The sequence below is a fragment of the Candoia aspera genome, chromosome 4 (genome assembly GCF_035149785.1).
Source record: "Candoia aspera isolate rCanAsp1 chromosome 4, rCanAsp1.hap2, whole genome shotgun sequence".
NCBI lineage: Eukaryota > Metazoa > Chordata > Lepidosauria > Squamata > Boidae > Candoia > Candoia aspera.
Window position 1 is genome coordinate 83004128 of NC_086156.1, and position 13158 is coordinate 83017285.

The following is a 13158-nucleotide window of genomic DNA, read 5'->3' on the forward strand; positions in this document are numbered from 1 at the left end:
TCCTGCCTGGTGCCTCTGGTTTCTCTTGATGCATATCCTCATGTCTTCCACTTCACCTGTGAGGCAGATCCACCCCATCAGGATTCCTGGGTCCCCTCTAACTAGAGACCATTCTAGAATCTCTGGAGGGAACCCCACTTGGAAGTATTCAATCTTCAAGGACTCCGGCCAGTCTACCAACTTTCTGGCCAGCCTCCTGAACTCCATAGCATATTCAGACACCAACCGAGTTCCCTGCTTGATATGCTGCAAGCTTGTCTTGGCCCTCAATCTACAAAGGGGGCCTTCAAATCTCATCTGCAAAGCAGTCTGAGGTTCTTGGTCCTTGTAATCCTAACAACAGTAACTCTCAATACACGCCATATAGGATATATAACAAGTTCTTTATTAGGATGTGGTTCCAAGCTCTTTCAAAGCTTTTTGTGCCCAAAACTTCTCTTAAAAGCATTTCAGTTACTCTCCTACTTTCCCCTTCCCCTTTGCTATGATTTACTGTCTGGTAAAATTCTTTCGATTTCAGGGTTTCATCACTTTTCCACAGTGTCCCAGAACGTGCCAGGCACTCGACCTTCAAGTGTCTAAACATTCTCTAATGGCTGTGTTGGAATGCATGCCTTCACCCCACTTCTTTGTTCTTCAGTGCTCTGGGCTGCCAGTGTCTAATCTATATAACTACTGTAAGATCTGCTTCTCCCTTACTACTTAACCCATGTGCAGGTGAGGCATCCAGATGCCATTAACTATTGCTTCTGGATTGCTCCATCCTGACATACTGCCGTCCTGAAAAGAAACCTCCCACCAACCCAACAAAAGTATAAATGTGAACAGGAACATTAGAAGACATAACATGTCAGTGAAACCATCAATTTGCATTTGAAATAAGTTCTCTTCATCTTGGCTTTTTTGGATGTTTCTCTTGGAACTGCCTCACGAGCTGACACACACAATGTCTACTGTCCACCCACTCGCTGTGCATTTGTGGGAAATGTTTCCACTGTATCAGGTACTGCAACCCCCCCTCGATGTCATCGGGTATCTAATATGGCTTGAACTTCAAAATGCTGCTCCCCTTCGATCATCATAGGGGCTGGTGGAGGCACCTCCGGATGCCAGCACTCTGAATCTCGAACAGACTTAAAAAAGCTGCAATGGAAAACTGGGTGGATTTTCTTCAAGTTCTTTGGTAATTTCAGCTGTACAGTCATGTCATTGATTACTTTAGAAATTGGGAATGGACCAACATACTTAGGTCCTAATTTTTTCGAAGGTTGGGTAGACTTCAAATACTTTGGGATCAGCATATTTTTTGTAATCTGTTCTCACCTCCTCTAATGCCCTTTCAATCACTGACCAGCTGTCTGTCATTTGTTTTATCCACTCATCCAAAGACAAAATTTTTGTTTGCTCTTTTGGCAATTCAGGAATGGCCACAAAGTCTTGACCATTTGCCACCTGGAATGGGGTGAAACCTGTACTTTGATGCACTGTGTTGTTATAAGCCAATTTTGCAAACGGAAGCAAGTCCACCCAATTGTCTTGCTGATAACTTACATAGCACCTCATGTATTGTTCTAGTACCTGGTTCTGTTGTTCCAACACTCCGTCCATTTCTGGATGATGGGAGGAGCTTAAACTTTGCTCTACCCCAATCAGCTTTAGGAACTCTTTCCAGAATTCGGAGGTGAACTGAACCCTTTAGTCACTGATAACACTTTCAGGGGCCCCATGCAGGTGATAAACATGGTGTATAAACATCTTAGCCAGCTGCCCAGCTGTGGATAGACTAGCACATGGGATAAAATGGGTCTGTTTTGAAAACAAGTCAGTCACCAACCAAATATCAGTTTTTTTCTTGCTTTCTGGTAATTCAACTATAAAGTCCATAGCAATCTACTTCCATGGTCTAATAGGGTTTGCCCCATTTTGTAGCAGTCCTTTAGGCTTGCCCCCAATACGTTTCGCTATTGCACATGTTGGGCAACTACCTACATACCCCTCTACATCCTTTCGTAGGGCTAGCCGCCAAAACTGCCGCTGTACCAGATGTAGGGTTTTCAGGAAGCCAAACTGACCAGCTGACTTTGCATCATGGCACCTCTCTAGGATTTTTTCTCAAAGTTTCTAGAACATACAACCTCTCACCCTTCCACCAGTCCTTGCTTTTCTATTTAAAAAGTTTTATTTTTTGCAACCACTCATCTTTCTGCAATGCCAATTTAATTCATCTAGTAAGCTTTGCTCAACCTTTGTAGCTGCAACAGCTTTCTGGCTTTGGGTGACCACTGCCATCCCGAATTGTGAAGGGAAATAACGGAACCCACCACCTCCTCCTTCTGACCGTTGTGCTGAGGCAACCAAGATAAGGAGTCAGCCAAAAAATTCTTTCCCCTTGGCAAGTATCTCAAGGTGAAATCAAATCTTCTGAAAAACTGCGCCCATCTAACTTGGTTGGGGTTCAGTTTTCTTGGGATTTTCAAGGCTTCCAGATTTTTATGATCAGTCCAGACCTCAAACGGGTAAGAAGCCCCTTCCAACAGATGTTGCCAAGTCACCAATGTCCATAGCACTGCAATGGCCTCCTTTACCCAAACAAGCCAGCGCTGCTCCATTTCCATAAATTTACAGGAAAGGTAGGAGCATGGCCGTAACTTTCCTTCCTGGTCTCTCTGCAACAAAATTGTGCCCACAGCTACATCAGAAGCATCGGCTTAGACAATTAAAGGCTCTGCAGGATTGGGGTGTTTTAACACCGGCTCTGAAGTAAAGAGCGCTTTTAGCCAATCAAAAGCTTCTTGACGCTCCACTGTCCAATTCAGCACCATCCCAATCTCTTCACTACCTTGGGGTCTCCTTTCCCTTTTGTCTTAAGCAAATCAGTGAGGGACAAAGCTACTTGGGCAATTCAGCACCATCCCAGCCTCTTCACTACCCTGGGGTCTCCCTTCCCTTTTGTCTTAAGCAAATCAGTGAGGGACAAAGCTACTTGGGCAAAGTTAGGAATGAATCGTCAATAAAAGATTGCAAATCCTAGGAAACTCTGCAGTTGCCTCCTAGCCTTTGGAGGTTCCCAACCTACAACATCCTGGACTTTTGCCAGGTTCATTTCAATTCCCTTACTGGAGACTCAATACCCCAGGTAGTCTGTTTTTTATGAAACTCACATCTAGAGAGCTTTGCATACAACTGATTCTTCAACAGTCTTTTTAATACCTCCTTCATCAGCACATCTTCTTCCATTGTCTCTGTATAGATTAATATATCATCTAAATAGACTAAAACCCCTCAGTATAAGAAATCATGCAAGACTTCATTTATCAGGTGCATGAACACTCCTGGTGCCCCCTGCAGGCTGAAGGACATGACCAAGTACTCAAACAAGCCCAACTGGCAATTAAAGGCAGTTTTCCATTCATCCCCTTCCCGAATTCGAACTTGGAAGTACGCTTCCCTCAAGTCTAGCTTAGTAAAAATCTTTCCCTTTGAAAGATGCACCAACATGTCTTTCATTAAAGGAAGGGGATACTTTTTAGAGGTACATACAGCATTCAAGCCTTGATAATCAGTGCATAATCTCAATGACCCATCCGTCTTGGTTCTAAATAAGACAGGAGCAGCCATGGATGATAAAGTGCACCGGATAAACCCCTGCTCCAAATTATCTATGAACTCCCATAGCACCTCAAGTTCCTTCTGAGACATGGAATACAGCTTTGTTTTGGGTAATTCTGCCCCCAGGATCAACTGTATAGCAGAGTCCAACTTTTTATGGGGTGGCAGTTGTTTCGACTCCGCCTCCCCAAACACCTCTTTTAAATCCCGGTATTGCAAGAGAATACAGTTTTCCTCTTCGGTAGCCACTCCGCCCCACACCTCTGTTAAAGGCCCCGTTAGTTCCATTTCAGTGCATAGTCTCTTTGGTTTCAAACCCCATCAGAGAAAACCATCTGCCCCAATTTCCAGTCCACCTTTGTCTCTCGCAGCCAGGCTAGGCCCAGAATTATGGGTTGTCTAGCAACCATGGATATCATAAATCTCAGTATCTCATGAGTTCCCATCCACATTCTCACTGGTTCAGTATAGTATTCCATTGGGCCCCCTTTCATGTCCAATCAAGTTGGGTAAAAATGATGGGATCCTTCAACCTCCCCACCTTCAGTCTCCATCTAATTACTACTGCAGGGTGCATTAAATTTTGGGTACACCCAGAGTCTAGTAAGCCCACGAACTCTGCAAACCTGCTGTCCCTCAATGTCTCTAACTGTACACCTGCCAGCATTGCAGGGCAATTTCCACTCACCATTGGATCTTCATGCCCATTAATCCATGCCTGCCCTTCGGCGCCGCTTAGAACAGGCTCTCTCCATTTCCTGCTGGCTTTAATTTTTCTTCCTCCGAGTCTGCAGACTTGGTGAAAGGTTCATGAAGCTTCCCTTCCATGACTGAAGCAGCTGTTCCTTTGGCTTTGCGGGTTGGTGTCTTTGTGCTACTTGTGGTTGCCTTAGGCTTTGTTGAGGCCATGGGTTGCTGGCAGTCGATGGCCTGGAGCCCTTCCTTGCCGCGTTTAAAGTATAATCCCTTCTTTACCCAACACTCTCTTTCTTTGTCCCATGGTCTACTGGTTTTCTTCATCTCCTGAGGGGTGCTAGGGGCCGCTGGGCGCTTCTCCATTGCGTGTATCCGTTGTTGCCATTTAATCCGGGTTTGGTTATCTTCCACCTCTCCCGTGTGGCATATCCACTCTTGCAATGTCTTGGGGTTCCCTCGGGCTAATGACCACTTTAGGATTTCAGGGTGCAAGCCTCCCTTAAAATATTCCACTTTGAGGGATTCTGGCCAGTCAGTCAACTTCCCCGCCAGACCCTGAAACTCCATAGTGTATTCCGACACTGACTTGGCCCCTTGTTTAATGTGCTGGAGGCTCGTCTTTGCTCTCATCTGTAACAAGGGATCTTTGAATCTCTCTTTTAGGGCGAACGTAAACTCATCTAGGTTTTCCAGTTCTGCTGCCTCCTTGTCATGCAGCCCCACGAACCAATCCGCTTCCTCGCCCCTCAACTGGAGCCGACATACCTCACTTTCACCTGCTCAGAGGGGAACGTCTTCTTGAACTCATCCATGAATTCACTGATGTTTAGAAAGTATGCAAGTTGCTTAGGGTTGCCACTGAATTTGATGGTCAGGTCTCTGCCTCTGAATGTATCAGTCCTCCCCCGAGTTGCATTTTGCTAACCAGGGCTCGTACTCCGGGCCATCGGCATGGTGTCACCCCATGACACAGATGGCCTTGTGCTCATCCTGGCTCGGCTCCTTCCATCCCTCGGGTAGGTCTGGCTCTTCTCTCTCTGGGTAGCAGTCACCACTAATCTTGCCCGACTCTTCTCGTCCTCCTTAGGCACTCATCTCTGTTCAGCTGCTGCCTCGGGTGCTGGCTCATGCTCCTAATAAAGTTCTTTATTAGGATGTGGTTCCAAGCTCTTTCAAAGCTACGAATGTCTTTTTGTGCCCAAAACGTCTCTTAAAAGCATTTCAGTTACTCTCCTACTTCCCCCTCCCCTTTGCTATGATTTACTGTCTGGTAAAATTCCCTTTCAATTTCAGGCTCTCATCACTTTTCCACAATGTCCCAGAACGTGCCAGGCACTCGACCCTGAATTGCACTCTAATCTAAACATTCTTTAATGGCTGTGTTGGAATGCATGCCTTCACCCCCCCTTCTCTGTTCTTCAGTGCTCTGGGCTGCCACCTTCTAATCTACATACATGTCTAAGCTCTACTTTTCCCTTACTACTTAACCCATGTTCAGTTGAGGCATCCAGACGCCATTAACTACTGCTTCTGGACTGCTCCATCCTGACACAGTCATAAAACTCTCAAAATCCTCCAACTCTGGTGACCGGGTGTTGTACAACTCTACAAGCCATTCTGCCATCTCCCCCTTGAGTTGAGCGGAGACATGTTGCACTTTTGCATCTTCCGTGGGGAAAACTTCCTCAGACTCATCCATAAACCCGCTTACATGGATCAGAAAATAAGCTAGGTTCTTGGGTTCCCAGTGAATGTTACCTTCAGGTCTCTTCCTCCGAAGGGCTCGTTCCCTCCTACGGCCCCACATGGTGACCTCACTAGCTCCCTTCTATTTATACCCCCCTGTACAAAAGGATTAGTAATGAAGATTAATAAACTATGTTTAGTAAACTATCTTCATGCTTAATAAACTGGTTTTTTGCTAATGAAGACTGAAAACTTAAAAGTACTTAGTTTAAAAACTATACAGGAAGAAAAGAAAAAATGTTCAAAAATTACCTGTCTAAGCAAGGTGGCACTTAACTGACAATTCTCTTCCTTCAACTGCTCCAGGTGCCTTGCTTTGTCTTTAATTGTCTTCTGCAGGTTGTCAACTTCCTTCTGTTGACTCTGCACTTGTAACTAACAAAAGGAGGAGATATGTCTGATTCCCCAAGTGCAGATCAAGAAAAAGAACCAGTAGGCAATTGGGTTCAAAGGTAGTCTTAGAACAGTTTTGTAAGATTTCCAGATTTGATAATTGTGAAATTATTATAATCCCTGAGAGATATGGAAGCTAAGAAAAATTAACCGTTTTAGACATATACTTTGATTAATGGCACAAAACAATCAAGTTCTTTCTATAGCTGGCAAGTAACTAGAAAATAAATCTGAAAAATCTTGTATGTATAGACTTTTCAGAAATCCTCTACTCCCTATCCAAGAGGTAGCAAGCTATGAAAAGTTTCTTTGGAACTACACAATCATTTTCATGATAGTGTATAATTCCTAAGAAATTATTAATATATTTTACAAAATAACAAGGTTTCTTACATTTTTACTGTCTCCCTTGCTGCTACAGCATGTCCAACTGCAAGTGCAGGGAGGATGCTACTCAGAGATTGAGTACAGCTTTTGGCCCCAGAGAAGTTGTGTACTCTCAGCTTAATGTATAGAACTCAGATCAGGTTTTAAATTCTATGACGTTATATGTTAAGCATGTAGATGCAGTGTGACATATAAATAGGCAGTATCTAGTAACAGTGTTGGTATATTGTTTTCTGCTACAGAAATTGATGTTACCATGGTAATTGAGTACTTTCTTAAGTATTGGCAGGGTGAAGAGGTCGAACTTAATTGTCCTCAATTTGGGTGCCTGGAGGAGGAACCTGCCTGGACTTGTTTTAGTTTGTTTCCTTTTCTACACACAGCCTCTCTTCCCAGTGTTCTCTGAGCGTGTGTGAATGCACAGCTTGTAAAATATGTTTTTGTGCTTTCTGTAAATACATTTATTTTGATAGAAATGCCTGGTGTGTGATTTTTCTGATCTCTCGGGCCAAAAGCTTTCCAGCACACTCTGACAAATAGAACAGAAGGTTGTTCCTAAATTCAGACAAGAATGAAATTATCTCTCAGCAATTCATTTGCGGTTGGTGCCAATTTGCAAGAACGTTATGTGAAGTAATTGGATATATTTGGTCCTGTCAATTCAAGCACAAATTCTGTTTCTGAGTCTCCAAAACAGGGATTTGAAAATTTCTCTATTGCTGTTCACTCCTGCAAACCTTCCCCAGTGTGATGGCCTTTGGATGTGTTGAGACTATAAGAACCCCCAGAATCTACACTGCTGGTCATGCTGGCTGAGATTTCTCAGAGTTGCAATGCCAACATCCCTGGAGGGGACATGGTCAGGAATGATGATTATAAACCCCTAAGAAAAGATCCCAGAGCTGCTCACTCACTTGAAGCTCTTCTATTTGACTCAAAATGGTTCTCAGCCGATTTCCCAGCTGTTCCTTCTCAGATAATATGGATTCTTTCTCTTCTTTGATCCTGTTTGGAAACAGGCATAACAGATTATTATTACTTTCTTATGGCATTTATACGCTACCAATAACAGATTCTCTGGATAATTTACAGAACAAAGGTTAGAACTATAAAATATGCAAATATGGTATTTATCGCTTAAGGTGAACCTAGAGAAAAATGTTTTTAAGCACAATATGAATATTATCATTATTGTTGTTGTTATTCAAATGCTAACCATAGCTAACTACATCTACTAAAAACAAGCTAGTTTCATAAAAACTATGGCCTTGCATTTGTTTCCACACAGGTAATAAAAACAGAATTAAGGGACTCCAAACATCTTTTTTATGGCTGCATTGGAAAGGCAACAGGGATTTTCATGAACACAAGGCTCTCCTGGACTTCAGCACTAAAATTTATTTAGTGTTATGATTCAACCAGCTCTCTCCAGGAAGAAAAAGAAATACTTGCAGTGTCAGTTCTGCCTTTATGGCGCACGTCTCCTTTTCCAGATCTTTCTTCTGGGATTCCAGTTTCTCACATCTGCTCTCTAAAGTATTCACACTACTTTGAAGAGCCTGAAGTCAGAGCAGAAAAACAAAATGGGATCATAAAGCTTACCATTTGTTATAATTTCATAGGTAACTAAGGAGCAATTAGCATTTCAGTTTACTTACTTGAACATATAGTTATGGGGTTTTTTCTAAGAGTTTTATTAAGTTTCAAGCAAAGATAAAACTTACAGAAAAAGAAAAAACTACAAAGAAAAAAAGAAAAAACTAAAGAAGTGTAGAAACACAAAAGAAAAATTGTCGAAATTACAAAAAGAGGTGACTTCTGACTTTTAACAGCAAGGATATACAACAATTTTTCATAATCAATCCCTTACTCTATATTAAACCAGAATCACATTATTTCTATAAATCATTCCATTGGCACATTATAAAAATCACTAAATACAATTGCTTCCTCCCCTTATATTAAAAGAAAAAAATATAAACCTCCCAATCATCTCCCCCACAAAGATAAGTTATTTAATTAATTCCTTCCTACTATTCTATACGTTCCTGTCTACTATAATAAAGTTCAAACTAAAAAAACATATAAATTCTCTGCCATTGTACTTGATAATACAACAATTTTAATAATCTTAATCATATTAAACCCAAAGCCAGACATTTATTATTTTTATTATACTTTAATAATCTTAATCCAAATTGTTAAAGATAAATGAAATCAGCCAAACCCTAAAAGCAATCCAGATAAATATTCTTTAACCCTTATCCTACTTCAAAATCAAACAGCCCAACTGCCCCCCTTCAAAAACTCTGACTTCTCTTCAGAAGACTTCCCATACATAATAACCCCTTCTTTTCCATGGTGTTCCATCAAAAGATGTTTCATCCACGACATCCCCAACCACATTACACATTTTAGACCTCTTGTTTTCCACAATGTCCTAAATGCCTTGCATAAAAACTTGGTAGGAATCAGAAAGGATCTGTTTAAAATCTTGGTGGAAGTCAGAGAAAGTCTGTTTAAACTCCTCCATGTCTCAAGCAGTAGATTATGGTGCCCCCTAGGAGTTTAACCTGCGAAAGTCGAAGATATGAAAGAATTCTGAAATGTGTTTACATAAGCGAAAGTGAGATATGCAGACAGTTCCCCAGGGAAAGTAGAATCAGAAAACTGAAAGTTCAAAACAGCCAATACTACATGTAGGAAAATGCTAATATCTTTAAATTTAGTACAAAAATAATAACAGGGAAACAATTATTTACTCTCAATCCTCCTCAATATTTGGAAGGAAAAAAAGACCTAAGTTGGAAGAATTTTTTCAAAAAAATTGATCCCAAAAATAACGATAAGGACCAAGAGAACCCGCTTCTCCTTGCTGTAAAAAGCCTCTCTTAATGTACATGTACTTAAAAGAAATATATACTGGATGATTTAGAAATGGGGTAGCCGGTCTTAGCATCCCTTTAAGGCTACAGCACGGCTTGGAAATGGTGACATCCCCGCCTCCCCACTAGCTCTTATCAGTCGAATGCAAATGCTATTTGTGATGTTCTGGCTGCAGGTAGCTGTCTGGAGGATAGATGGGGTAATTCCAGGCTTTTTCCTCTTTCTGGAAAAACACTTCTGGGCTTCAGAAAAAACCTGACTGAGCCCGAAAAAACTGCCACATTATCAGTTCTGCCTGCTGAGCCTGCAGGCACAGCTGTTCAGTCTGCCATGTTCCCACCGGAAGTCCAAACATATAGTTATGTTTTAACCTCATCTCCCTATTACAATTTTGACCAATCTGTTAGCCATTCTACAGCAGATGTTCAGTGGACTCTTTTTCTCTTTGCTTTGGGGTATTTTCATTTTGCTTTTTTTTTTTTTTTTACAGCTTCCATTACTACAGCCAAATCTGACTAAGGAAACTTACTTCTAAATTCAGAGAACTCTGAAGCTGCACGGTCTCCGTCTTCAGAAGATCCTCTTTTCTGAAGTTCCTGTTCTTTTCTTTGGACACACATAACCACCTCCCCATCCAGGGTGTCCTAATGTCAATATCTTGGTGACTGATGTTCAAGCCACTTTTTGTAATCTGTGCACAATTTGGTTCTCCTTCCCACTTTTTATACTGGCATTTTTAAAAGGAACTGCAGTGTTCCATGCTTCCCTTTTTAGTAACACAGATACCTGCTTTATACCTATCCAGACTCAACACCATCTATACTGACGGACAGTGGACTTTCCTCATTCTCCCTGTGTGGAATGTTTTCTTAGCAGTCCACTAAAAGTGGCAAACTGGATGAATCTACACATTTATTAAGCTATTCCTGCATTAGTCCGAGAACAAAGCCTGAGGAGACTGTAAATTCTACATCATTCTAGAAAGAAAAGGCTAGTTAAGTGTAGTCAGATTTCTTTTTGTGATTGTGCTTCGTTATGTTTTGGAGATGACTCTTACCTTAGCTGCCACTAGTTCTTCCTGTAGATGCGTGTACTGTTCCTGGAGACTTACCAGGTCCTTCTTCAGTTTCTGGTTTTCTTGAAGCAAAGTTACATTTTGCTGCTCTACTTCCTCCACTTCCTCCTGCAAAACAAAAGAACCGAAGTTCTATACAATTAACATGTTCTGGAAAGGCACGCTAGATCCTTCAGGATGCAACTGGTTCTTCAGATCAAATGCTTGTTATATATTTTTGGTAATGAGTTCTGAGTCCATTATCCTTTAATCAGATGTAATGCTAACTGCATCAGTAGAAACAGTGCATTAAGGACGGTTTCTATGTCACTAGTTTGGTCTCACCAATTCTGATTCATTTTTTGAATTATGAAGAGAATTGAAAAATAGAATGCCATTTTTGTGTAGGCACCCCTGCATGGTCATTGGTTAGCCACCTTGCTTGCCTATGCTGCAGTACTTCAGTAAGCATTATTTGCACATTTTATTATCCATTGGAGGTGAAGCACCAGCTGTTTGAATTCCTGGGACACAGACATTTCTCAGATAGAATAATTCAAGATCAGCTCCTAAGATTTTATTTTTAGAATGGGGTGATTACTCAACTTAAAGCAAGTCACCCTATATATGCAAACAGTGGAAACTACTAAGACATCTCAGCAAAGTGTTTAACATCTCTTTGTTGGCATTCTATACGATAAGTAACCACTACTGGGATCAGTCTGGTAATGCAAAATTTTGCTCTAAAAGGTAGTTTTTAAAAAAAGTATTTAAAATATTCCATCAGCATCTGAACTCTTACAGCCGTAACCATAAGAGGTGCCTGATGGCTTATTCTATTTATTTTAAACACTGCTTTTCCATCTCCTTTGCACTCAGAAATGAGTTGAGGGGATATCTGAAAAACAAGTATTCATTAATAAGTGTTCAATAAACTTTCCCAGGTATCTAAATAAAGGATTACATGGAAATACATACTAGCAAGAGTTTAACCAAAGATGTCATGGGGCTAGTATGGAATAACCCTTTCCCCATTTGAAAAGTATGTTAGCATGCTGCTCTCTTGACAAACATGTGGGAATTCACTGTACATTAATGTATTCTGCTCTGACCATATGTTCAGTTGCTTTCCCCTAAAATTATTTCATCAAGTTGCTGGATATATTTAGTATTAATTTTGACTAATTTTTTTTAAAAAAAATTTCACCAGGTTGGATGTTTCTTGTCAGTATTTGACTTGGATGGTTTTATGGCAATGTCTCATTCTCAGCACCGAGAGCCAAAAGGACGCTTGCCAGTTCTTTGCTAGTCAAGCTGCTCAGATTGCAGATAAGGTGGAAAAAGTGCAACCTTTCTCTGCTGCAGCCAAAGAGAAAGCCTTTGTGAGTGTGTATGGGTACACGTACAGATATGTGTAAGTATGGGTGCACGCAGTCCCCTACCTACCAATCAACCTTCAGATCGAAAAAGCTACAATGGAAGCAATATTGGGGAGGATTTTCTTTTCCCTAAAAGGATGTTATGAAAGTATTTTTAAAAAAGATAAAATAAAGTGAGAAAGGCATAAGCTTGCTGGTGCAGGTTCAACGTATCTCAAGATAAGCCATTACGTGAGTATGAAATGTGTTGATTTTGAATCACTCTGAACTTGAAACACCCTGTTTTGAGTTTGAAATGCCTCACTTAAAGCGTGAAACAGCTGCTTCTAATGTGAAATGGACTGTTTTGAGCAGACTGGAAGTGTTTCAAGGCCAAAACATTTCAAGTCTGAAACACTTCCAAAATGCTCAAACAGCTGTTTCATGCTTAGATCCACACATCTGGAAGACAGAACATTCTGCACGTTCCTACAAGCCTTTATCCGGTTCAGGACTTAAGAAAGGAAACCAACCTTCGTAGTAACCACCAGCATGTCATCCTCAACCTCAGTACGGAACTGAAAGGGGACACTGGCCCCACGGATTTTCCCATCTTGATCAACATAGCAAAACTGGTAATACTCATAATCCTTTGGCAGGTAGTAGGCTGAAAGAACAAAAAGCCACATTTCATGTTTAGAGTCTCAATCATTCAGAGTAAATACAGAACTTGACTGTCTTACACCTAGTCATGGCTTATCCTTCAGAGGTCATCTGCTGGATGCCAAATGGCAGGAGGGCTGACAGCTTTTAAAATTTCTCTCTTTGCCAAGTGGCAGAGCTGACAGTTCTAACTAGGTATCTGAATGGGTCCCTTGCATAAGGATTTTGAAATCAGACCCAGATTAAGCCTAGCACTTAAATGAAATGAAATTAAGCCTAGTACCCCAGCCCTCCCTCCCTTCATTTCTTCAGTCTCATGATCTTAGCAACAGCTCTCTCAGATTTCAGGCTGATGTCTCATCATAG

At 41.3% G+C, this 13158-nt stretch overlaps 1 protein-coding gene across 3 annotated transcripts in view; it reads right to left on the bottom strand.

Annotated features, from left to right (window-relative positions):
• The window catches only part of CALCOCO2 (calcium binding and coiled-coil domain 2), a 44528-nt gene that overhangs the window by 10819 nt on the left and 20551 nt on the right, over positions 1-13158 (bottom strand). For all 3 annotated transcript variants that reach the window (XR_010067811.1, XR_010067812.1, XM_063300838.1), the window contains exons 4-8: positions 12663-12796; positions 10775-10900; positions 8286-8390; positions 7746-7838; positions 6304-6426 (exon numbers count right to left, since the gene is read on the bottom strand). Coding sequence is in view for 1 of the 3 variants with exons in the window: in XM_063300838.1 (XP_063156908.1) it covers positions 6304-6426; positions 7746-7838; positions 8286-8390; positions 10775-10900; positions 12663-12796 (581 nt within the window). In the remaining 2 variants the exon portion in view is untranslated. The remainder of the gene's footprint in view (positions 1-6303; positions 6427-7745; positions 7839-8285; positions 8391-10774; positions 10901-12662; positions 12797-13158) is intronic.